A 25,851-nucleotide genomic window follows, 5' to 3' on the forward strand; every position below is an offset into this window, starting at 1 on the left:
AGTGAACCACCCCAAGGCGGGGCGGGGGGGGGGGCACCCGTGACTCCCTGCGCCCGAGGTGCCGAGTATCCATCTGGCGGGAGGCAACCTGGGACTCCATCCCGCCATGGTATTCTTTGAAGACCAAGACCAAAGGCGAAAAGGTGTGGTCTGGGGGCCAAGAACCAGCCGCCCATCCACAGCCTTGGGGAGCTGGGCGGGCCCCACCCCAGCGCCGCCCGGACCCGCGGTGGCGCCCGCGCCCGCCGGCCCCGCTCGCCCGACCAGTCTGGCAGCGCCGGGGCTCGGATTTCAAAGCCCTGGTTTCTGGCCGTGAATGGGCCTGCGCCCGCCCGGCCTTTCCCACAGCCCCCTCCCGCGCGCCCGCCCTCCCCGCGGTCCTCCCCTCCGCCGCGCCCACGTGACGCCCGAGCCTCGGCGGCTCGGATTACCGCCGCCGCTCCAGTCCCCGCGCCGAGGCTGCGCCGCGAGCTGCCCGCGCCGCGCCCCCAGCGCCGCCCGCCTGCCCCGCCACGACATGGCCCGCGCCGCCCGCCGGCGGCCCGCGACCCCAGAGCGCGGCGCGGCCGGCCGCTGAGCGCGGCCCGGAGGCGGAGGCCCGGCGCGGCCTCGGAGCGAGCGCCCGCCGCGGCCCGGCCCCCTCCCCTGCGCGGCTCCCCGAGCCCCTGCGCGCCCCGCCGCCGCGGCCCGCCCGGCCCGAGCATGGAGACCGCGGAGAAGGAGTGCGGCGCCCTGGGCGGGCTCTTCCAGGCCATCGTCAACGACATGAAGGTAATCGGGACGCGGCGAGGCCGGCCACCCGGGTGGGCGCGCGGGTGTGGGTGCGTGTCCCCTCTGGGGACGCGTGGCGGCGGGCAGCCGTGCCCTGCTGTGACCGTGCGCGATGGGGTCTGTGTCCTTGTCTGAGAGTGCCCTGCCTGCATCTGCCTTGCGCCCGGGTCTCCAGGTGCCTGTCTGCAGGAGTGTGGGTGCTCAAGTATTGGGGGATCCGTGCAGCGCCCCGGGTCTCCCTGCGCCGTCGCGACCCGAGCCTGCGCACACGCGGGCTCTCTGTGCCTCAGACCCCCAACCATGAATGGGGTTTAGCTAGAGGACTGACTCTTTGGCCCTTTAACCAGTCCAGGGTCTTGCTGGCCTCCGCCCCCTTCCAGCACAATGCCCCCCCCCCCATCCCGACGGCCCCGGAGCCCAGACAATGCTGTCACAGCCCAAGCAGGAAAAATAATAAAGCAAAGAACCCTTAACTCCTTCCCCGCCAGAGGCCCGACCCTGCTACTGCCGCCCGGCCCCGCCCCCCATCAGCAACCCCAGCGAGCTCCAGGACTCCAGGTCTCCCAGCAGAATGTCCCTGCATCCCAAGGATAGGCCTTTATCATCACTTTGGGAGGAGGAGGGGAGAAAATTGGGGTTGGTGGAGCAACCCCAAGGGAGCGCTTTTCCTACCCCACTACCACTCAGCGCCAACCCCCCACTCCCCATGATTACCCAAGGTCAGGCTGGAGCAGGCCACTAATTCTTGCCCAGCCCACCAAGTGGGGAAACTGAGGCCTGGCAATGGCTCAAGGTCATTAACCCTGCCCCTGATCTCAGCCTTCATTGTTTATCTGGGAGCTGGTAGGAGGGATCCTGTCCCGGAAAGAGGCCAAAGTATAATAGGACTGCCCCAGACTGAGTAGGCAGAGGGCCCAGCTCCAGTGACAGGGTGGGCCAAGAAACAGCCTTCCTGCCCTTCTCCTCTGTCCCCATGGTCTAGGATGAAGAGGCAGGATTGCAGGCAGGAGGAAGAACCTGGCTCCTCACAGGCGCTCCCGAGGGCCCCTTCACAGCCCCACACACACTGGCCTAGTACACAACACAAAGTCCTACCAGGCCCCAGCCTGGGGAATGGTGGGGACACCACAAACCACATGCAACCTACCCAAGAGTTCCAGGCAGGCGCTTTGGGAAGTAGAGAGTGATAGGCAGGCAAAAGGTTGGGACTCCTTTCCTGTGCTGCCAGGGAAACAGCCCCAGAGGCAGCTGCCAGATCCCTGTCCCCTAGGATGGGGACTGAAGCCACTCTGGCCTGGGACTGCGCAATTAGCGCATGTCCATGTCTCCCCCCGCCTCCCCCACCCCCCGGCCACCATAGTGCTTTCCCCCTGGGACCTCCATCCCTGGCAGCTCCACCTGTGGGCCCCTCTGCTGGCCCTCAGCAGCCTCCACCCACCCTGCAGACAACAGAGCCCTGGCACGAAGGCCCTTTCCTGGGACTGGGCAGCCTAGACCACTTCCCCTGGCCGCTCCTGGGGCTGGTTGAGGGTGGGAGCTGCCTGCACCTCCTCCCACTGGCAGCCACACAGCAAACACTGCAGCAAGCAGCAGCTTTAGCCCAGAGGAGAGGAGCAGGACTGTGTCCCTCCCTCTTGGCCAATTGCAAGGAAGTTGGAGATGACACCAAAGGTAATGGGCCCAGATCGCAGCAAGAGGTTCAAACTGGCTGGTGGCAGGATTTGCAGATATGTGGAGTCAAAAGGGAGAGGTTTCACCAACTGTGGTGACACCATGAAAAGATTTGCCCCTAGCCATGACACATGAATGTGTTCAAGGACCCTGGCCAGGGACAGAGAAGGGGGCTGGGCCATCTGGAGGCTGATAACTAGATTTGGGGGGCAGCTTCTGACTGACTCCAAGCCTACTGACTTGCTGGGTCTGGGAGAAAACCTGCCCCTTGGAGCTGCCCCCCAGTGAGCCCACAGCAGATCTCCCTCAAACCACTAGGAGGCTGGACCCGTGGCTGAAGGCAATAGCAGGGAGCCTAGAGAGCTGGAGGAAGGTCTGAGCTCAGCGGGGGAAGAGTCCTCAAGAGCTTGCCCTGCCTTCCCTGTCTCACACAGCGCAGGCCACAAGCCCACTGAATCCAGAGAGGGGCAAGAACTGGTTTGGGGTGTTAGGCCCGGGCACAGCACCCTCAGAGAGCAAATGGGGCCACCACCTCACATTGGTGTGTTCAGATAATGGGGTCATAATCATTGCCTCCCCATCCAGAGGAGAGTGTCATCCGGACACACAGACCCTGGGCAGGTGGGAGGGCTCTCCTAGCAGAGACATGACTTATGTGCTCCTGGCCAACAGTGATGAGCCCTTGCTAGCTGCCCAGACCCTTTGAAGCAGTCCCTTCAGTGAGTACCCCCTGGAGTCTACACACTGACCCCAGGGAGGTGCAAGTCCCTCTCCTGATTTTACTGGTGGGCAAACAGACTCAGATTGCCCCAAGGTCACCCGGAAAACCTCTGGGGCTGAAGCCTAGGTTGCTTCCTCTCATGCAGCCACAGCCGTCTGCTCGTCAGTCTCATCCTGTCCCCTTGGGCACCTCACCTCCTCACTCTGGAGCAGCCCAGATGACTGGGACAGAGCTGGGGTTTTCCCCCATCCTTTCAGACCCTGGAGCTCAGGTGCTCACGTCCCTACACCCCTGAAGCAGGATCCCTCTACCCTGACATGCAGTCATTCACCTGTCAGACATGGGATCAGACTCTGATGCCACACCCTGTGGCTTTGGAAAAATCACTTCACCTTGTTTCCTCATCACTAAAAGGGGAAATAGTAGGATTCTTCTCACGGGGCTGCTGTGAAGACCGACGCACACTTTGCAAGTGCCAGCCAGGCCCTGCATAGAACACAGTACAGTTGCTGTGACCAGGGAAGATAAACCAGGGTCTCAGAACCTGACAGGCAGGGCCTAGGCCAGGTAAAGCCTGGGGCACTGGCCACTCCGGCCCTTCCTCCTGGTCTCTGGGCTCATTCGGGAACCATGAGTGGGGGAGGGGAGAGAAGACTAAGCCCTTGAGGACTGAAGCACCTGGGTCCATCTGCTGAGGAGAAACTAGGCCTGCCTCCCCCATGCCCTGTCCTGTCCCCCTCCCCTGGGACAACCCTCTCCCTGAGACTACCCACGGACTGCTGAGAGAGCTGAGAAGGTGTTCAGGGAGGAGGGGGGCAGAACAGCTGGCTGTGGACTACCTGCACCCCAGCAGGGAGGTCTTCAAGGATATCCAGGCTGGGTGGGGTGAAGGTGGTAGGAAGGTATGCCTTTCAAAAGACCCCAAGGCATGGGTCAGCTCCTCGGGACTGCTAGGGACAACCTCCCAGGCTCCTTTTCCCTGAGCTATATGGGGACAGCCAACCCAGGTCCCCCATCTCTTGTCCCAGCCTCAGTGTACTTCGTAAATATTTGCTTTCCCTGGACACTGGTTTGGCTGGGCTAGGAAGGAGCGGGTTTCTGAGGTTCCCTGATGCCGCTCAGCTCCTTTCTACCCCTGTGGGTACTTCTGGCCTGGGCAGGCCAGCTAGAACCTGTCCTGGGACTTCAGCCAAGGAGAGCCTTCTCTGAGGGCCTTGGGGAACTGGGGTCTCTGTTTCCCCTCCTTTCCTAGGGCAAAGCCTGAACCCCCAGTGCTTATTATACATGGAGGAGAAAGACCTTTGGAGCTGGGGCTTTGCTCACCCAGGGCTGTCCTTCAAAAAGCAAGGCCTCCACAGGGCCCTGAAGCCAAGGCTGAGCTTTCTCAAGGCCTGCAGCCATGGGGAGAGCACATTAGCCAGAAAAGCCCCTTAATCAGACTGGACAAGTCGGTCGCCAGGAGCTCGACCTCCCTACTGGGAAACCCCCTCCCAACATGGAGCCATGGGCCAGGCAGGGATAAAGGCCACACTGTTTCCCCTGGAGGGGAGGGGAGCGGGGGGTGGAAAAAGGTGGCTCTGTTGGCCGCACAAGGCCCCATTCAGCCTGGGGCCTGGTTGTCCCGGGCAGACTGTCCAGGCCCTGCAGCAGCCACAGCCTCCTCAGAAGCCCAGGAGCCACTATTGCTGGCCTAGTGTGTCCTGCCAGCAGCAGCTCCCAGGGCCTCGCTATACCTGGAATGCCTTGACCCTGCCAGCCTCCCCACCCCACACTGCCCCAGCCCTAAGCCAGGTGGTCAGGGCCCACCATCCCAGGCCCAGGGAACATGGGTCCCTATTTGGGCTCAGCTTAGATCCCTGCCAGGCCCCTGAGGAGCCCAGAGGAGACAGGACCTGCCATCTACTGCCTCCACCTCCCTGGAAGGAGAGTGGGAACCGCGGAGTTGCCAACTCTACACAGTAGGAACAGACTCCCATCAGGGTGGGAAGGAAGAGCCAAGGCACTGGTTCCCAGGGGCAAGCCCTTCTCATGCCTGCTGCCCTGTCCTCAGCCCTGTCTCCTCCCAGAGGGTAGGAGCCTGCTCTCCTCAGGGACAAAGCCCTCTCAAGAAAGTGACAAGTCTGGGTAGCATATGGGGGATCCAGACCAGGCTGAGCCCTACAGTCCTCTCCCACCTCTCTCACAGAGCTCCTACCCCATCTGGGAGGACTTCAACTCCAAGGCCACGAAGCTGCATTCCCAGCTGAGGTGAGGCTGCCTGGGGTGCTCTAGCTAGGGAGGGATGGAGAAAAGACCCCTGCTGACACCTTCCACCTCACTGTCCGTCTCCCCAGGACCACCGTGCTGGCTGCTGTGGCCTTCCTGGACGCCTTCCAGAAAGTGGCCGACATGGCCACCAACACTCGAGGTGGGAAGGATCATGGCTGGAGGTCAGGGATGCCCCAGGGTGGGCTTGGGGTGGGAAAGCTCAAAGGAAATGACACAAGGCCCGGAGCTGAGGTTTTGCTCCCTCATGGAAAGGGCTGGTTGTGGAGAGACTGAGCCCCTTGCCACAAGAGGCACAAGCAGGAGTGGGTGAGTGGCGGCAGGGATGTTCCAGGGGATCCCTTCTTGCTGTGAGCAGCTCAGTTGACCCCTCTGCCCGTCATATGCCCTTCTGCACAGAGCATCTCTGGCTTCTCGCCTACTCCCAGCGCCCTTCGGTGCGTTTACGGGCACATGAGCACTCCCTGGGGTCCTGGTCTAGAGCAAGCACCTTGGCTCCTGTTCCTTTCAGCACTGAGAACATAGGCCGGGCGTGTGCCCTCCTCTGTCACTTCACTCCACACCTGGACGGGCTCCCCGGGGGCTGGAGAATTTCACTGACTCCCCATTGGGCTGTCTGGCACTGGCCTCCCTCAGCTCGATGAGAGGGGAGGCCCCTGGCCTGGCCAGGAGAGTACCTGCAGCTGCCGGAGGCTAGGATGGCTGGCAGGGGGGACCCGGGTCCTGGCCTGAGGAGGAGCTGGGTCAACGCCCAGCACCCGCTCCCTACCCCAGCTCCACGGATCAGAGCGCGAGGGTGGGGCGCAGGCCGCGGGCCTGGCCTTCGCGGGCCGGCGCGCCCCCTTGTGGCCCCAGGCCGGCATTGCAAAGACCCAAGTGGGCCCCTTCCCACGCTGCGCTTGTCTTGCCAGGGGCCACACGGGACATCGGCTCGGCACTCACACGCATGTGCATGCGCCACCGCAGCATAGAGACCAAGCTGCGACAGTTCACCAAGTGAGTGGGCGCGGCGGGCGGGCTAAGGCGTTTGGTCCGCGGGAGACCCTGCTCCCTGTGATCCTGACCCCCAGCTCCCACCCACAGTGCGCTGCTGGAGAGCCTGATCAACCCGCTGCAGGAGCGCATCGAGGACTGGAAGAAGTCCGCTAACCAACTGGACAAGGACCACGCGAAAGGTGGGGTGGGGCCTTGTGGGGGCGCCCACACCCTCTCCGCAGGGATCCCTATTATAGCCTCCCGTCTCACCCTGCCTCCGCAGAGTACAAACGAGCCCGGCATGAGATCAAGAAGAAGTCATCAGACACGCTGAAGCTGCAGAAGAAAGCGCGAAAAGGTAGGGCCTAGAGTCAGCTGCCGAGGCCCAGCCCCTAGGTCCCACTCCATAGCCCCACTGCCCTACGGGGCACCCCAGGGCGTCATCCTGGCCAGAGGGGTCCTATCCCTGACACAGGACCCTCCAACCTGTCGGGTGGGACAGAGGGAGCTGCCCTGTGCACCAGACAGGCCCAGGCCCTCCCTCTTGGGAGGCAGTAAGAGGCCTCACAGGCCCAGGCCCCCACCCCACCCCAGGAGTGGCTCTGTCCATCCGGCTGTCTTTCACACATTCTTTCTTTCTCTGTCTCTCCTCTTCCTCCTCCCACATCCTTCCTGTAGAGCTACTTGGTAAGTCAAATGTCGGTCCCTCCAGCTGCTCCTCCCGTCCTTGTCGCATTTGTCTGTCTCCCCCAGCTCAGGGCCATTGGAAGGAACCTCTTCAGGCCAAGGAGGAGCGAGGAAGGCGGTCGGTCCACCGAGGGAAGGGCCTGGGGCACAGTCCCCCTGGGGCCCTGGGGCCCCTGGCCAGGGATGAGTCCGGGGCCACTGCTGGGTCAGTCTGCCAGGCCAGGAGGGGTTGGCTGGTGAGGCGGGGTGGGGGGCATAGGCCCTGGCTGCCCCGCCCCCACCAGGCCAGTCCTGTTCTTACCTGTTGCCTCCCTGCTTCCTGTCTCAATGTCTCCTCCATATCATCCTCTCGCCTCTCTCTGTCTCTCTTGCTGCTTTTTGTGTCACTGTCGCTGTCCTTGTTTATTGTTTTCTGATCTGAGTGGGGGCCCACCCTGAGACACCCCTCTCCCTGCTCCCCAGGCCCAGCCCCTAGGTCTCCTGATCCTGGCACCTTGGGTGGCTTGGCCTACAGCTGAGCCCCCTACCCGGGTCTACTTTGTCCTGCTCCACACCACCTGCCTGTATCCTGTGTGGTGATGGGGTGCCAGCCCCAGGCAGTGAGGGGATCCCATGCAGTGAAGCCCCCCACTGTCCTCCATATGGTCAGCCCTGCCTACCTGGGTCCTGGGTGGCTTTGCAGCTTTGGTGTCTTTCCTGTGCGTGTGTATCTGCCTGTCCTCTCTGCCTGCTCTGGGGGGACCATCCCTTCCACAAACCCCACAGTCTGCCCTCCCCACTCCCCTTGTAGTGCCCAGCTCCACGGCCAGGGATGCCACCCCAGGGGCCTAAGCCATGGGTGCAGCAAACCAGGCCAGCGTCCCCAGCGCGGCCTCTCCTCCCAACCCCTCCAGGGAAAGGAGACCTGCAGCCCCAGCTGGATAGTGCCCTGCAGGACGTCAATGACATGTACCTCCTGCTGGAGGAGACAGAGAAGCAGGCGGTGCGCCGGGCCCTGATCGAGGAGCGAGGCCGCTTCTGCACCTTCATCACTTTCCTGCAGCCCGTGGTGGTGGGTCTCATGGTGGCTCAGAGGCCAGTGGGGTGCGTGGGGTGCGTGGGGTGGGTGGGTGGGACCCAGGGTGGACTTGTTGACCTCCTAGATCACTTCTAAGTGATCCCTGGCAGAATGCATTTAGAGCCACATGCTCCTGGACCAGAAGCAGGTCTCGTGGCTCTTCGTGTCCTGATTTGGTCTGGACAGATGGTCATGTCAGCCACCCAGACTGTGCTGGCCCAGCCTCCACCAGTCCCAAACGGACTGGTTAGCAGGAGACAGGAGAGGCCGAAAAGGCCTGTTTCTCCAGGGTGGGCTGGAGGGCGGTGGGACCATCAGGTCTTATCACTGCGTCCTCAGAACGGCGAGCTGACCATGCTGGGGGAGATCACCCACCTGCAGGGCATCATTGACGACCTGGTGGTGTTGACTGCAGAACCCCACAAGCTGCCTCCCGCCAGTGAGCAGGTGCGGTGAGCCCTGGGGCCCAGGGACAGGGACAGGGAGGAAACAGCCCTGCCCTCCTTTGGAGACAGTTGAGACAAGGAGACAGCATTTGGGGAAGGTATCTGGGAAAAGACCAGAGAACTTCCAGCAGCCACCAGGGGGCATCCAGTAGCACCTGCCCAGGTGATATACTTAGGTCCCAAGTGGGGGGGGGGGGTCTCAGACTGAGAGCAGGTGGGGAAAAATCTCAGATCCCTGGAGCTTGGCCCTTTCCAACCTGCTGATGCTTGGCTGCCATCCACACAGAGAACGCCAGTCACCTCCCCTAGACCCAGGCATATGTGTCCACCCTGTCTCCCCCTGCTCCCACTGCCCTCCCCAGGCACATCCTGTGTGCCCAACACTCTGCTAAACACCCTCTACAGGTTGTTTCCTTAGTGCTCTTGATGGTGCTCTAAGACAGGAACAGTGGCCCCAATTCATGGAGAAAGCTGAGACTCGGGTCCAACCATGATTTGCACCCCTGTTATCCTGGGCAATCTAGCCCGGTTCCTCTGCCAGTTCTTGGGAGCACCTGCTTCTCCCATGTCCCCACCCAGGCCTGGCTGGGCTCAGAGTCCCAAATCTGTGCTGTGTAAGCTGAAGGGGTGCAGAGAGAGCTGAATGTTCCCATATCTCACCCCAGTAAGAATCGTGCATTGGGAGAAGGCTGGGGGATGGGAGGGTTAGCTTCCTGGGGTCTTCTCCTGAAGCATGGTCCACAGCTGGGAAGAGAGTAGAAGGCTTCTGGCCCCGCCAGTTCTTTGAGGAGCATGACCAGTCTCTCTGTAGGTTAGGGTCTGCCTCCAGTGACCCCCATGTATGTCCCTGCCCAGGTGATCAAGGACCTGAAGGGCTCAGACTACAGCTGGTCTTACCAGACCCCGCCATCGTCACCCAGCAGCTCCAGCTCCCGGAAATCCAGCATGTGCAGGTTGGTGGGGTGGGACTCATGGATGTACCCCAGGAAGGAATGTGGAAACCCCCCCCCTAAGCTCCATCAAGAACTGCTTCAGAGGCTGGAGAGGTGGCTTGGTGATAGAGCATGTCCCTGGCAGGTGTGAGGCCCTGGGTTCAGTCCCCAGAATTGTGGGGTGGTGGGGTGGCCAGGGAGACGCTTCAGAGCCTCAGAATTCATATGACCTCTGCGTCATCCAAGGGATTTTCAGGTGTAGAGGAAAAACATGCCCAGTTGTCCCAGGGCTGCTGCCCCAGGCGTTTGTTGGCAGGGAGGGGCAGTAGCTTCCTTTACAGGGCGTTGACTGTGCCAGGTGCCAAGCATTTTCTTCATTGAATCCTAACACCACTGTGTCAGGCCTGGTCTTGTCGCCATTTCATAGAAGGGGAAACTGAGGCACAGGGTCTTAGCATTTAACCACTCACGGGACTCTGCCAGGCCTAGGACAGTGTAGGGTGGAAGTAAGAATCTGTGATCAGGGAAGGGGGCAGGGCTTTTCGAGGACATATGCTGAATGGTCCAGCCTGGCTGGTTCCTAAAGCTGGTGCCCAGGCAGCTGCCAATGGATCAAGCTCTGACCCAGGTTGGGCCCTGGGGTCTCAGAGCCAGGGAGGGGCCAAGAATCTCACTCAACACCAGGTTGGCTCAGCATCAGGGGCCCTTCCCTGGGCTGGCACTGGGGCCAGATCTAGAGGAGACATTTATGATTGAAGTGGGGTGGGGAGGGCACTGAGCAAGGAGATGATTATTGGGGGAGACCCCTCTGTCCGGGCACCCGGGGCTTGAGAGAAGCCAGGCCCAGTGATCAGCTGCTCCTTCCGGCTGCTGGAGCCTCTTTAGACTCTGGGTGGGCACCTGTCCAAAAAGGGGTACAGACAGCAGGGGAGACCAGGAGCCAGGTGAGGGTGCTTCAAGGTCATGCTCAGGAGCAGGGCAGCCTTCCTTGCCAGGAGCACTGCTGGGGGTTCAGTGGCTGTGCAGAGGGCATGAGCCATGGCCGGCTGGACACCCTCTGGCAGAGAGGTGATGAGATGATGGGAGGCTTAAGACCCTCCCTGGAGGGCAGCCTCATGTGCTGTCCAGACACGCCACCTCGTGCAAGATGGCCCTGTGTGACTGGACGGCAACATCAGGCCTTGAGAAGGCAGTTTAGCAACAGGCAGCCTGGTCTGTCTCTGATTGTTCGATGCTTTGTGACTCAGTGTCCCCATCATTAACCTGAGGACAACTGTTCTAATGGCAGAGGGGGAGGCATATTGCTCACCTCGCCCTTGGCATGCCCTGACGGTGGCTCCCAACACTGAGGAGCTCCAGGGGCAAGGGCCCTGTCCCCCCTGCTCCAGCCCTGCCCTGCCTGCCACCTCACCCCAGGACCCAGCTCCTCCGTAGTACCCGGGTCTCAGGACCTCAGAGTCTGACATTATCTTTTCCTTCCTTTGCCTTCATCTCTCTCCCCCTCATCTGTCACTCCCTCACACTCCCCCTCCTCCCTGTCTGGCTGCTGTGCCGTCCTCCTTCACTCCCTCAGTGCCCCCAGCAGCAGTAGCGGTGCCAAGGGTGGCGGAGCCCCATGGCCTGGGGGTGCCCAAACATACTCACCCAGTTCCACCTGTCGCTACCGCAGCCTGGCGCAGCCAGCCACCGCCACCACCCGCCTCTCCAGCGTCTCCTCCCACGACTCTGGCTTCATCTCCCAGGACGCCACCTACTCCAAGCCCCCCTCGCCCATGCCTTCAGACATCACCAGCCAGGTGAGGGGCACCAGAGGACCCCCCGGGTGGGGCGCGGCCACCTCGGGTAGGCTCAGGCCTGACTACACGTGGGGCCACTGTAGCCATTGGGAGTGATCCCAGGGCCTTCATTCTGTTCCATATTTATATTATCAATTTCCATCTCTTGGCTTTAAAACTCACTATATCAATGTGTTTTAGATAAGTCTCTTGTAAACAGCATATGCCTAGATTTTCTTGTTTTATCCAGTCTGACAACATCTCTCTTTTTTTTCTTTTTTCTTTTCTTTTTCTCTTTTTTTTTTTTTTTTCCTGTGCTGCTGGGGATCGAACCCAGGGCCTCGCACATGCCAGGCAAGCACTCTACCACTGAGCTGCACCCCCAGCCTCAGCCATCATCCTTTTTATCCCCACTTTCATTCTCTCCTGCTGGGACTCCAGTTAAATGTATGTCACACCTTGTCATTCTTTCTGTGTCTCTTAATTCATGTATTTCACCTGGTGTGGTGGTGCACACCCTGTGATCCCAGCAACTCAGGAGGCCGAGGCAGGAGGATCACAAGTTCAAGGCTAGCCTCAGCAACTTAGGGAGACCCTATCTCAAAATAAAGCATAAAGAGGACTAGGGCTGTAGCTCAGTGTTAAGGTGCCCCTGGGCTCAATCTCCAGTACCAAAAAAAATTCCCATATTTCATTTCTTTGTTGTTTATACTACAATCTGGATAATTTCTTCAGGTCCGTTTTCCAATCTGTTTTTCCTCTAATGTACTGTCAAGGCCAGCCTCAGCAACTTAGCTTATTTATACCAGCATGGACTCATGAATATTCTCTGGGTTATAATTCATTACTACTGGGGCCAGATATGGTGGCCCATGCCCTTTAATGCCAGCAACTCTGGAGGCTGAGGCTGGAGGATTATAATCTCAAGGCCAGCCTCAGCAATTTAGCAAGCCCTGTCTCAAAAATAAAAAGGACTGGGGATGTGGCTCAGTGGTGAAGTGCCCCTGGGTTCAATCCCTGGTACCAAAAAATAATAATAAGCCATTACCACTGAGTCTTTTAGGAACATTTTTACTGATGTATTCCATACATGCAAAGAATCAAATATATCCTAAAGGTACAGTTCAATAAATCTGTACAAACAGAACACACCCATATGACCAGCATCAAGAGCAAGACAGCGTGACCATCAGCCAAAGGTTGCCACTCTCACCCAAGGACAGCCACTGTCCTCACTAGCTTTTGCCTTTTTTATAATATACATAAGTCATTGGTCTGGGGATGTAGCCCAGTGGTAGAGCACTTGACTAGCGTGGGTGAGGCCCTGGATTTGATCCCCAGCACCACGGATGGGTGGATGGATGGATGGATGGATACATAGATGGATGATTGATAGATGGACAGAGAATCATACATTTTGTATCCATTAGAGGACAAAAGGTCCTTTTGCTCAGTGCTTATGTTCACCAGATTCATCTGTCTTATATGAGACCTGTATCATTCCCATCTCTGTAGAACATTTCATCACATGAATATGTAATTAGCCATTCTATATTTGAAGGACCTTTGGATATTTTCTAGTGTTTTGGCTGTGGCGCAGCTAAAAGTGCTGCTATGAACCTTCTAGTTGGTGTGCGGTTCCGTGGGGGTGCTGAGCTAGGAGTGCACTTACTGTGTCATGATGTACGCACATGTTCAAATTTGACAGGTGCTACTGAATGGTTTTCCAAAGTGGTTGTACAGATGTACACCCCTGATAGCAGGATTATGGAAGTTCATTGCTACACCACATCCTCAGCAGCCCTGAGTATTTTGTATCTCGTTTATTTTAACCATTCTGTCAGGTGTACAATAATAGTTCGTACCTGGTGTTTGTCATTTGCATGGCCCTAATGATAATGAGGTAGGACACCTTCTTCCTTTTTTCAAAGTGCATTTGATTATCTTCTTTTGGGAAGGACTTGTTCAAATCTTTTCCCCATTCTTCTCCTAGGTTGTTTGTGTTTTTCTCTTTGATTTATAGAACTTTTTATATATTATAGATACAAGTCCTTCACCAGATATCTTATCTTCTCTCATTTTATGGGTATGTTTTTACCCTTTCAATAGGGTCTTTTAATAACCAGAAATTTTTAAGTTTAATGTAGTCCAATTTTTCCATTTTAAAAACTTGTTAGTGCCTTTCATGTCCCGCTTGAGATATTTTCTTACACTCCCACTCACAAAGATGTTTTCCTCTAAAGGTTTTTTTTGTTTTCACCTTTTTCATTTAGATGCACAACTTACCTGGAATTTTTCGTTTGTATGCATGCGTGTGTGTGTGTGTGTGTGTGTGTGTGTGTGTGTGTGTTTGTGCATGTGTTTTATGAAGCGGAGATCCTTTTTTCCATGTGGGCATCTAATTGACCTAGGATAATCTATTGAAAAGACCATCTGTCTAAGCCCATTTGAGGTTCTGTAACAAAATAACCATAAGTTGACATAATACCATAGACAACAGAAATTTATTTTTCAGAGTTCCAGAGGCTGTGAAATCCAGGATCGAGGTAACAGCAGACCCGGTGTCTGGTGAGGGCCCACTTCCTGGCTCACAGAAGGCCCTTCTGGCTGTCTCTTTACGTGGTGGAAGGGCCCAGCTGGCTCCACCAGGCTTCATTTATGATGACACTAGTCCCATTTGCTCAGACTCTACCCTCATGGTCTGATCACCTTCCCAAAACCTCACCTTTTCTTCATTCTTTTTTTTTTTAACTACCAGGGATTGAACCCAGGGGTGCTTTACCACTGAGCCACATCCCCAGCCATTTTTACTTCATTTTGAGACAGGGTCTCACTGAGTTGCTGAGGGTCTCACTGAGTTGCTAAGGGCCTCCCTGAGTTGTTAAGGGCCTCACAGAGTTGCTGAGGCTGGCCTTGAACATGTGATCCTCCTGCCTCATTCTCCCAGGTCTCTGGGATTGCAGGCCTGCGCCACCGTGCCTACCTCAAAGACCTCACCCCTTGATGCCATCTTCCTAGGGGTCAGGATCTCAACACATGAATTTTGAGGGAACACAAACCTCCAGACCACATCAGCCTCATTTCCCTCCTGTGCTTCATGTCGTGAATCAGGTGTCTGTGTGGGGCTCTTTCTTGACCTTGTGTTCTGTGCAACGGGTGACTTGTCTGTTCCTTGGGCCAGTACCACCCCATCTTAATTATCATAACTTTGTGGAAGATCTTGATATCTGATAATGAAAGTCCTCTGTCTTCATTTCTCTTCACAGTCTCCTCATCTATTTTTGACCCTTCACATTTCCTTATAAATTTCTTTTTTTTTAATTTTTTTTATTGGTTGTTCACAACATTACAAAGCTCTTGACATATCATATTTCATACATTAGATTCAAGTGGGTTATGAACTCCCAATTTTACCCCAAATGCAGATTGCAGAATCACGTCGGTTACACATCCACAATTTTACATAATGCCCTATTAGTAATTGTTGTATTCTGCTACCTTTCCTATCCTCTACTATCCCCCCTCCCCTTCCCTCACATTCCTTATAAATTTCAAGATCAGCTTGTCAGCTTCTACCAAAAAAACAAAACCAAAACCAAACAACAACATTCCTGGGATTTTGACTGGGGTTGTGTCTTTCCTTGTATTTGGGATTTAAGTTTTCTCAATATCATTGGATATTTTTTCTAGGTATTTGATTTCTGTTAGTATTATTATATATTACATTTTTGTTTGTTAGCTGTTGGTATTTAGAAATATAATAGGTTTTTTTCCTAACCTTGTATCTAATAAACTTGTCCATTTATTTATTTTTTTATATTTTTTATTGATTTTATTTTTAAATACATGACAGTGGAATGCATTACAATTCTTATTGTAATTTTTCATATCTCGGTAGATAAAGTATGTTCACACCAATTCATGTCTTCATACATGTATTTTGGATAATGATGTCCATCACATAACACCATCATTGCCAACCCCCTGCCCCCTCCCTTCCCCTCCCACCTTGTGTTCCGTGCAACTGGTGATTTGTCTGTTCCTTGGGCCCTATCTAGAGTTTGTCTATTTCTCCTATGCTCCCTTCCCGACTATGAGTCAGTCACCTTATATCAGAGAAAACGTTCACCATTTGTTTTTTGGGATTGGCTAACTTCACTTAGCATTATCTTCTCCAACTCCATTCATCCATTTACCTGCCAATGTCATGATTTTATTCTCTTTTATTGCTGAGTAACATTCCATTGTGTATATATGCCACATTTTTTAATCCATTCATCCACTGAAGGGCATCTAGGTTGGTTCCACAGTTTAGTTATTGTGAATTGTGCTGCTATAAACATTGATGTGGCTGTGTCCCTGTAGAATGCTGTTTTTAAGTCCTTTGGGTATAGTCCAAGGAGAGGGATATCTGGGTCAAATGGTGGTTCCATTCCCAGATTCCAAGGAATCTCCATACTGCTTTCCATGTTGGCTGCACCAATTTTCAGACCCACCAGCAATGTATGAGTGTACTTTTCCCCACATCCTCGCCAACATTTATTGTTGTTTGTCTTCATAATAGCTGCCATTCTGACTGGAGTGAGATGGTATCTTAGAGTAGTTTTGATTTGCATTTCTCTAACTGCTAGAGATGATAAACATTTTTTCATATATCTGTTGATTGATTGTATATCCTCTTCTGAGAAGTGTCTGTTCAGGTCCCTGGCCCTTTATTGATTATGTTATTTGGGTTTTTGGTGTTTAGCTTTTTGAGTTCTTTATATACCCTAGAGATTAGTGCTATATTTCTTTTGCTAAGAAGAAACCTCTCTCTCTCTTTATTTATTTCTTTCTTTCTTTCTTTCTTTATTTATTTATTTTGGCAGTAGAGATTGAACCCAGGGCACTTAACCACTAAGCCACACTCCTAGCCCTCTTAATATTTTATTTGAGACAGGACCTCACAAAGTTGCTGAGGCTGGCTTTGAACTTGCCATCCTCCTGCCTCAGCCTCCTAAGCCACTGGGATTACAGGCATGTGCCACTGCGGCTGGCCAGTAAACTTGTGTAAATTGCTTATTGATTCCAACAATTTATAGATTCTGATATAGATTCTTTGTTATCATGTCATTGCAAACCATGATCATCTTATTTCTTCCTTATTTTCCTTTTCTTGTTTTATTGCACTGGCTAAGACTTCCAGTGCTGATAGTGGGTATCCTTGTCTTTTTCCCAACCTTAGAGGGAAAAATATCAATATTTTTGTGGATATTCTCTATCAGATTAGGTTTCTTTCTATTCTTTGTTGTCATTTTTTTCACCAATGAGTGTTGAATTTTTTCAGTGACTCTGCCAAATACTTCTGCATTGAGTCTTTTATTTAATATATTTAATAGTCATTGCTGGAAGTCTGAGTGTGTTACTTCCTCTGAGTCCTCCCTTTGTTCTCCTTTGTTTTAGTGATCTTGGCTCATCAGAGTCTTTAGGAAACCTGGGGCTCTAAACTGAGGTTGATGTGGGGATTGTGGCAGGAACGGGGGTCCCTCCCAGCTGCCCTGGCTTGGTTGGCTCATCTTGAGTTTTGCTTGTCACGAGCACTTCACTTGGCTTCACCTTTGACTGCAGTGCCAAAGTCAGCGTCTGCCCCAGGAACCCATCACGTATGCTGAGGGTCCTGTTTCTACCCCTTGTTTCACTTTCCTTTAGGGAGAGCCTCAGGGGTACCTCTTCTATTCTAATGCCCGCAAGCACTTCCCATTCATGCTCAAGGTCCTCTCCCGCCTGCTAGGGCAGGAGTTACTTTCCCTCTAGCACAGCCGTCCCCCTCCCACCTTCAAAGCAGGTCCTTCTGTCTTTCAAGGCTCCTCCCACTTCTGGCAGCTCCTGGCCCAATCTCCTTTGTTGGACTGTCCTCCTCTTTCCAGTCACTAAATGTCTGCACCCCTGAGGGCGTGGTCCCAGCCTGGGCCTCTAACTGTGCCCCCCAGCTTGGATGGCCACCTCCTGCCCTAAGACAGCTGGATGTTTGACTCCAGCCCTGACTCTGAATCCAGACTTGTACATACACTTGCCAACATTGCATCTGGGTTTCGAGACCTAATGGACACCCGGCTTAGCATGTGCAGGATGACACTTTGGACTCCATATGCCCCCTGCTCCGCTGGCATCCCCTGAGAGAACCGTGTAAGGCAGCAGGTCCTCTGGTGAATCTCCAAGAGTGGGTTCTTGGGCTGGGCTCTTGGTGGCTCAGTCCCCGTGGTGTGTGCCTGGGCCACCACCTTCTGCTGCAGGTGCTCTTGGTGGCCGTGACCCTAGAGGGACATGGGGTGAGGTGCTGAATCAAACCGCCCCTGCATGCGGCACTGTAATCAGAACTGTTCTCTCCTCTTGCTCTGCCTCCTGCCCTGTCTGCTGCGGCCCCTGTCTGCAACCACCCACTCGCTGCATGGCAGAAGTCCTCCAGCTCCGCGTCCTCCGAGGCCTCGGAAACATGCCAGTCTGTTAGCGAGTGCAGCTCCCCCACCTCGGTCAGTGCCCCCAGCCCCGTCCCAGGAAAATCACCGGCTGTTCAAGCTGTGCCCTCCCAATATGGGGTCAGCACCCCAAAGAGGCTCAGGTTCAGCCAGAGGACACCCCCCAGCCACTCCCTACACAGCCACATCTCTCCCTCCTGGGGCTCCCTGCTCTGCCCCTGGGGCTGGTGGGACAGCAGCCATACCCACCCTCCAGGCTCTGGCTTGGGCCATTGCACTGCAGGCCCCTCACAGACCTGGACAACCCAGCCTCAACCCCAGTGAAGGGCCCCATTGGCTGTGGGCAGCAAGGCCAAGAGTCCCCCTGACCTGCCTGCCACACCCTGCAGGACTGGACCAAGGCTGGCCCCCACGAGCAGCCCTCAGGCGCCACGCTGCAGCGGAGGAAGGACCGAGTGGAGCTTCTCCGAGACAATGAGCCAGGCCCCGCTAGTGGAGGTACCCTGGGCCCCAGTGGAGAAGAGGTGCCACGACCTCGGATGTCCCCTGCCACCATCGCAGCCAAGGTAGGCGGGCAGCTCCCCAGGCGGCCTAGCCAGGACCCCCTGAACTCCCAGCTCAATGCCAGGAGGCCCAGCAAGGGGTCTCCAGGGCCAGCTTCAGCCGCCTCAGTGGGGCTGCCTGGAGTCCAGGCAGACGGTAGAAAGGAAGAGAGACGTCAGTTTGCAATTTTACCTCCCCCAGCATGGCGAGGAGGTGTCCCCTGCGGCCAGCGACCTGGCCATGGTGCTGACCCGCGGCCTGAGCCTGGAGCACCAGAAGAGCAGCAGGGATTCGCTGCAGTACTCGAGCGGCTACAGCACGCAGACCACCACGCCCTCGTGCTCCGAGGACACCATTCCCTCCCAAGGTGGGTCTGCAGGAGGCCTTCCCCGGCCAAAAGTGTGTGTGAGGCCTTCACAGCCTGTGGCCCCACCCCACAGGGACAGCTGGGCCTGGGCCGCACATGAGGGCCCCGTTCTTCCCTCTCTGTGTCCATCCTGGGTGGGCTGGGGCTCAGGGGATACCTGGACCCTAGGCTCACTGCATCTTGTGTCCCCAGGCTCCGACTATGACTGCTACTCTGTGAATGGGGACGCGGACAGCGAGGGCCCCCCTGAGTTTGACAAGTCGTCCACCATCCCACGCAACAGCAACATCGCCCAGAACTACCGCCGCCTGATCCAGACCAAGCGCCCAGCCTCCACCGCGGGGCTGCCCACCGCCGGGCTGCCCACAGCCACGGGCCTGCCCTCCGGCGCCCCACCCGGCGTGGCCACCATCCGCCGCACACCCTCCACCAAGCCCACTGTACGCCGTGCCCTGTCTAGCGCCGGCCCCATCCCCATCCGGCCACCCATGGTCCCTGTGAAAACACCCACGGTACCCGACTCCCCTGGCTACGTGGGACCCACGCGGGCAGGCAGCGAGGAGTGTGTCTTCTACACTGATGAGGCCGCCTCGCCCCTGGCACCGGACCTCGCCAAGGCCTCCCCCAAGAGGCTCAGCCTGCCCAACACAGCCTGGGGCAGCCCGTCGCCAGAGGTGGCCAGCTACTCCACAGCAGGGGCCGGGCTGGCGGCTGAGGATGACGAGGAGCAGCAGCTGGCTGCCAACCGGCACAGCCTGGTGGAGAAGCTTGGGGAGCTGGTGGCAGGTGCCCACGCCCTGGGCGAGGGCCAGTTCCCATTCCCCACCGGCCTGTCTGCCACCCCAGCAGAGGAGACGCCTACCCCACCCCCTGCTGCCACCAGCGACCCCCCAGCCGAAGACATGCTGGTGGCCATTCGACGCGGGGTCCGGCTCCGCAGGACCATCACCAATGACAGGTCTGCGCCCCGCATCTTATGATGGCGCCACCCTCCCCACCCTGTCTGGCCCCAGCACAAGCAGGTGGCCTGGTCTGTGAGCAGCAGCCACTCAGCACAGGCACAGTCAGGAGAAAGAACAGCGCCAGGGACAAAGCAAAGCCACTTTATGGAAGAGACACCCAGGCTGGACCACAGCGTTTAACGGGATGTGACTTCTTTAACAAACCTCGCAGGACAGGTGGAGCCTGCAGGCCTCGAACTGGTTTTGGAGCCTGTTTTCTACTTCCCTTGCCCACTCTGTCCCTCCTCTCAGGCCCTGCCTTTTCCAAACCCTCAGAGCCCAGCCTGCCTCGTGCCACCCTGGCCCACCTGGCCTGGGGTCCAGAGCTGCTCCCCAGGTCACGGTGCCCTGGCTCACTCTGGAATGCCGGCCCTTCCTGTCCCTTCATGAGCCCCCTACACCTCTCCCCTCTACCTCTGCCTCTTCCAGGTCCCTCTCCACCTGGGTGGCAGGGTGGCTGTGGAGGGGCCAGTGTCCAATCAGCTGGGGTATCTTAATTTGTGGCTAGAATTAGGGGAGCAGGTTGGAGTTTGGAGACCAGGCCAACCCATGGGGAAGGGAGTCCAAGTGGAGTCACAGGGAGGAAGGACATGGAGTGGGCCTGCATGTGGAAGGCTCAGGGGACCCTCCCACCTCCTCTCCCATGTGAGGGGTGGCAGGAAGGGGACCCACTAGGGCAGCAGGAAAAGGAAGGCAGAGGTCCAGGGGGTTGCCGCCAGCCACACAGGAGCTGCCTCAGATATCCCGTTCTCATCTGGCACATCAAGACTTTTAACTAGTGGCACTTTGGGGTCACAGCTGCAGCCTCCTTTGGGGTTGGGGACTGGAGCAGTAGACGGTATGGAGGGTTATTTTATAAATATAATAAATGGGAGCTGACCCCAGACAAGGATTGTGTGGGGGGCGAGCTGGTGGTACAGGGTGTGTGTCTTCGAGTGCCTGAGAGGGGGAGGTCACAGGGTGGACTGATGGGCCTATGGCAGGAGAAGGGCAGAATCAACTCCCCTGAAGCCAGGGGAAGCTGTTCTCTCCAGCGCCTCCAGTGTAGCCAAAATGAGCCTGGAGAGGGCAGGGCCAGGGTGTCTCTGGGCCTGTCTGCTGGGGTTTGAGGGAGCTGCAGGCCTGGGGTGGGGGAGCAGGTGCAGGGTGATGGGCTGTGACTCTCTGTTGCCAGCGGAGATGCCCAGGATGGGCCTGGGCTGGCAGCAGGGCTAGGCGGAGGAGTGGGGCACCCTCCTCTGTGAGGCCAAGTCTGAGCGGGTAAAAGCACGTGAGCCTAGGGCAAGTGGAGGGAATCAGGGTGGACTGTGGGTGGTAAAGAGCAGCGGAGCCCCAAGGGGGGCATCTCGCTGGGCGTCAGGAGAGCACTTTGCCTTGGTGTGGATGGAATGGTGTTGGGGCTGGTCCAGGCTTGAGCTCCTGGGAGTTCTTGGGCCGTGAACTGGGATCTCAGCAGGGTTGGCCCTGTGTGAGTGAGTCCCGCTGGGCTCCCTGGGGACTGCTGGAGAAGGGTCCCTGCAGGTCCCTAGATCTGAGAACTGCCTGGCGGAGCCCATGGCCCACCAAGCTCCCAGCCGTGGGAACCCAGAGAGCAGGTGATGAGTTTGGGGTCCCTGGGGTGGAGTTTCTGCTGCACCTTCCCCGCTCAGGGCTGCGTAGGGTTTGCCCAGGTGACCTGATGGGGTGGGAAGCAGCATGTGTGAGGGGACAGTGAGGAGCAGCAGGAGGGCAGGCATGGCCTCTGCGCCAGGAGTGTGGCTGGTCACAGGGGTCCCTGGAGGAAGAGCTCACCGCCTCCTGGGGGCTCCACAGGCCCTGATGGGCAGTGGGGGCTGGGGCTTCCCAGGAGAAGGTGGGGGGCACTGCCTCCCCTCCCCTGAGCCCCCAGGGCTGTACATACTCCGTCCCCTCGACTGTTCCCTGACCACCCCCTGCTTCCCTCGTCATTTAGCGACCACCTCATAGCGCCCCCCCCCTTCCGGGATCCGAGCCAACAATCCCGCGTCATAAACTTTGGTTTGGGGGGGGGCTTCTTTACATTTGTTTATTTTTCATTTTGTACAGAGAACTGTTCTTTTCAAAAGCGTCTTTTGACTGCAGTAACTTTTCTGGTGCTGTTAACTTGTTCCTTTTTTTAATTTATTTTCCCTCCCCAAGGCCCCCCCACCCCGTTCCTGTTCACCCTTCCCCCCATACACACCCCTCACCACCCCTTCATCCCCCCTGAACCGTCTCGTTCCTTTTCTTTCCGTTGGCTTTTGGATAAATCCTCCTCTCCTCCTGCCCCCTCCACTCCATCCGCCCCTTGATTTAAATAGTCACTGCTACAAGTAACAAATGCACTGTGAGGATCCAGTATTAATAAAGTCGTACTGTAATTAACACCCCTGCCTCTGCCTGGATTCCCTGGGCTTCAGCGGCTCACCTGCCTTCCCCTCCTGCCCCTGCAGCCTGACCTTGGTCACCCCAGGCCCCAGGGGCTGCGAGCCACGTGGGTCTCCCTGAGGCAGGGGCAGGAATGGCTGAGGCTTGAACTTGGCCTGGGATCTTGGAGGTGCCTCACTCTGCCCCTGCTGGGAGCAGCCCAAGGGAAGGAAGAAGGAAAGATGGCCAGGGTCACTGCCAAGGGACCCAAACGCCCCAGCAGACACTCCTCAGGGCCACCGAGGCGCCACAGGCTAGGAAAGGGCTGGAAGGAAGTCCGTCCTCAGCTGTCCCCGGGTACGGCTTCGCTCAATCCAGATGCAGCCCCTCTGCCGCAGCCTGGTGGGCCCAGCCCTCCTCCGCCTCCTGCACTAGGCGGCCCCCCAGCCCCTCAGGCTCACTCTCCCAGATGAAAACAAAACGCAACAAAACCAAACAAAATGGGCATTTAATAGAAAAAAAAGGATCTGGAAGAGCATCCACTGTGGCAAGATGTGGCATGTGGCTCTGCCCTTGGACAGCCCTCCCCATCAGTCCAGCTGGAAAGCCTCCGTGTGAGTCCCAGAATCCCACGTGGGCCCTGTCCCTGCCCAGGGATGCTCTGGCTGCTGTGGCCCCAGGAGACTGCAGCACCGCCTGCAGGCCGGGGAGGCCAAGGGGGTGGCACCAGGTCTCCCTGACCCCCACCCCTCCAAGTGAGAGCAAGGAAGGTATGAAAGGTGGGAAGCTGAGCCCAACCGTGGCACAGAATCCCCTGGAGGGAAAAACACCTTCCCCCAGGGCCTCTCCCAAGGCGGGGACCCCCATCACACAGCAAAGTCTCGGGCCTAGTCCAGCTCCCAGAAGTCCTCAGGTGTCCCCATCCAGGGTCAGCACACAGGCCGATCAGGGCAAGGGGTCCTCGCCCTGTGCCCTGACCTGGGGTCCAGTGCTTGAGCCAGGGGAGTGGGGCAGGGAGGTGGGGGTCTGCTGGGGAGGGGGGTACAGCCGGGCGGCCTCACACTGCCAGGCATGGGGCTGAGGACTTGGCACCTCGCACTCCTGCCATTTCAGGATGGAGCTGTGTTTACCTGTAAGGGACAGAAAAGGAAAAGAGGGAAATTGCAGGACACATCAAGACCTCCCTCCCCTCAAGCTAAGGGCCTATCTGGGTTTCCAAAAGTGACCCGTCACTCTCGGGAGCAGAGGGCATGCCCAGGAGTGTGCCAACTCTTCCTGCTGACCCTGACGCAGATGCTTGGCCTCTCGTCCCTCAGCCCCCACGCACAGGGAGCTCCTTACAGCAAGAGCAGTACAGCAGCTCCATGACCCGGAAGCAGTTGTCCATCAGGGCTTTGGGCCGCACCAGCTTCAGGCTCCGACCTGGCACATTCAGGAGGGACAACACCTCTTCCACCTTGGGGCTGATCTCCACATCCTGGAGGGAGGAACCGGTCAGAACCATGACAGATGGGGACACAATGCACAAGAGAACCGTGGGGGCTACCTGACTTGATGCCACCCCAAATCACAAAAGGCAGGCAAGACTTTCTGGGACCAGGAACCTGTGCGTTATGTCTCACCTTCTTCCCGCAAGTACAGAGAGGGTCCCAGCTCTCACCTCTTACACAAGCACAACACAGAGGCTCCCGTTTCTCCATCATGGGAAAAACGAACACAGGGCCCAGGCCCGGACAGGGAGGAAGGAAGCCGCTGTTCTAGACCATGCCTGGCGGCCCGCCCGCCCCCAAGCTGGGAAAGCTGCCCTCCATCAACTGCAAGAACAAGAGAAAGCCCTCACAGGAGACACGGAGGTGAAAGTCACAGACAGGGCCGGGTGTCAGACTCCAAACTCAGCTTGCCTTCATGAGGCTTAACAAGAGGAACATGTGGGCAACATGATGGGTAGCCGAAGTCCCTGAAGAGGGACCACAGCCATTGTAGAGGCATTGAGGAAAATGTGGGGCCTGAGCTGGGGGCAGCAGCAGCCCACGCAAAAACTCTGAACTGAATTATGTCTCCCAGCACCCCATATCCCAGTCCTACCCTCAGTATCTGTGACTGTGACTCTATTTCTAAATGGGGATATAATTGAGGATCTGGAAGAAGGACATCATCCCAGATTTGGGGAGGGCCCTAGATCCAGTGACAGGTGTCTACATGAGAGAAAGATCACAGAGACAGGTGACCACATGGCAGAGGCCACCGAAGACTGAGACAGAGGTTGGGTAATGTGGCTGGAAGCAAGAGAAGACCCTCCCTAGAGCCTTCAGAGGGAGTGTCGCCCTGCCGACACCTTGATCTGGGACTTCTGGCCTCCAGAACTATGAAAGAATAAATTTCTGTTTCAAAGCATTCGTTTTGTACTAATTTGTTACAGCAGTCCTGGAAAACTGGTATACAGAGGTGGAGTGAGAATGAATCTGGGGAGAACCCAGCCGCCTAGTAGATGTATCCCCTTGCCCTAGGGAGAGTACACAGCCCCCGGAGCCACTGGGCCATCTAGAGAAGCTCAAAGTTGAGGACAGCTGGACAGATGTCATCTTCCTAAAGCCTCTTACAGGAAAAGAGTCCAGAAGGTCTTCAAAAAGCTACACCTAGAGACACCAGATGACTCCCAGGTATAAACCCCAAAGAATTGAAAACAACGACTCAGACACTTGTACACCCATGTTCACAGAAGCATTCTTCCTAAGAGCCAAAAGGTGGAAACAGCCCAAGACAGATGGAGGCACAGATATAATATCTGCACAAAATGGAATACCATTCAGCCATGAAAAGAAAGGGTCTGCTATGGCATGGATGGACTTTGAAAACATTATGCAGCCAGCTGCGGTGACACACGCCTGTAGTCCCAGCAATTCGGGAGGCTGCGGCAGAAGGATCTGAAGTTCAAAGCCAGTCTCAGCAATTTAGGGAGGCCCTCAGCAAATTAGTGAGACCCTGTCTCAAAATTTAAAAAATTAAAATGGGCTGGGAATGTGGCTTAGTGGTAAAGCGCCCCCAGATTCAATCCCAGGACTGGGGTGCGGGGAGAAAGTAGGATAGAAACAACTCAGAGCCAGGGGTGGGGGGGAGGCCACGCCTGTAATCCCAGCAGCTTCAGAATCTGAGGCAGGAGGATTGTGAGTTCAAAGCCAACCTCAGCAATTTAGCGACGCACTAAGCAACTCAGTGAGACCCTGTCTCTAAATAAAATATGAAAAAGGGCTGGGGGTGTGGCTCAGTGGTTGAGTGACCTTGGGTTCAATCCCCAGGTTCAAAAAAAAAAAAAAAAACAATGTAGAACCCAGACTTCAGGTACCTCCAAGTAGAGAACGAGGTAGAATAGAATCAGCTTTACAGCCAGATACAATTTCAGGTTCCTCCCAACCCCTCTCCTTTCCAAGTGATGAATCTAGATGGACAGAATGCCTTTATTTTATTTTTTTAATGTGGTGCCGAGGATCGAACCCAGTGCCTCACGCATGCTAGGCAAGTGCTCTACCCCTGAGCCACAGCCCCAGCCCCCAAGTGATGAATCTAAAGCCCAGAGGTGAACAACCTGTTCAAGGTTGCTGATGTCCCACCCCAGGTGGGATGTCCTACATTACAGGACCACTGGGAGTTTTAAAAGCTAAGAAAATCTGAAAGGTGGTTTTCCCTAAGTTAAGTCCATCCTAAAGGCAAGGTCCTAGCCTACCAGCAGAATTGGAAAAAAGAGAGACTGAAAATCTGGCTGCAGGGATGGCGGATTTTAATCAGGAGAGGCCAAGGAAGGTGGGCGGGGTCCATCAGCCTCC

At 56.3% G+C, this 25,851-nt stretch overlaps 2 protein-coding genes across 7 annotated transcripts in view; one reads left to right on the forward strand and one right to left on the reverse strand.

The window, feature by feature from the left end:
• Positions 1-530: 530 nt before the first annotated feature.
• Positions 531-22,021, forward strand: MTSS2 (MTSS I-BAR domain containing 2). 3 transcript variants are annotated; one of them, XM_081274052.1, is made up of 14 exons: positions 531-771; positions 5,349-5,410; positions 5,497-5,570; positions 6,340-6,424; positions 6,512-6,603; positions 6,687-6,761; positions 7,984-8,141; positions 8,487-8,594; positions 9,449-9,546; positions 11,099-11,321; positions 17,735-17,809; positions 18,145-18,321; positions 18,500-18,665; positions 18,858-22,021. In XM_081274052.1, the coding sequence occupies exons 1-14, from the start codon at positions 703-705 to the stop codon at positions 19,643-19,645; spliced, it is 2,250 nt and encodes a 749-aa protein (XP_081130178.1). In that variant the 5' UTR covers positions 531-702; the 3' UTR covers positions 19,646-22,021. The 3 variants fall into 3 exon arrangements, with proteins under 3 accessions (XP_081130178.1, XP_081130179.1, XP_081130180.1); XM_081274054.1 differs by having other exon boundaries at positions 534-771; positions 11,195-11,321; XM_081274053.1 differs by lacking the exon at positions 17,735-17,809 and having other exon boundaries at positions 532-771.
• A 494-nt stretch (positions 22,022-22,515) lies between these two features.
• The window catches only part of IL34 (interleukin 34), a 61,993-nt gene continuing 58,657 nt past the window's right edge, over positions 22,516-25,851 (reverse strand). For 3 of the 4 annotated variants that reach the window (XM_081275535.1, XM_081275537.1, XM_081275536.1), the window contains exons 6-7: positions 23,372-23,507; positions 22,517-23,160 (exon numbers count right to left, since the gene is read on the reverse strand). In XM_081275535.1, the coding sequence (XP_081131661.1) occupies positions 22,976-23,160; positions 23,372-23,507 (321 nt within the window). In that variant the 3' untranslated portion in view covers positions 22,517-22,975. Of the gene's footprint in view, positions 23,161-23,371; positions 23,508-25,851 lie in introns of all 4 variants that reach the window. The other variant, XM_081275538.1, reaches the window with a different exon arrangement.

This window comes from Spermophilus citellus (genome assembly GCF_964194105.1).
Source record: "Spermophilus citellus genome assembly, chromosome: 18".
Taxonomy (NCBI): Eukaryota; Metazoa; Chordata; class Mammalia; order Rodentia; family Sciuridae; genus Spermophilus; species Spermophilus citellus.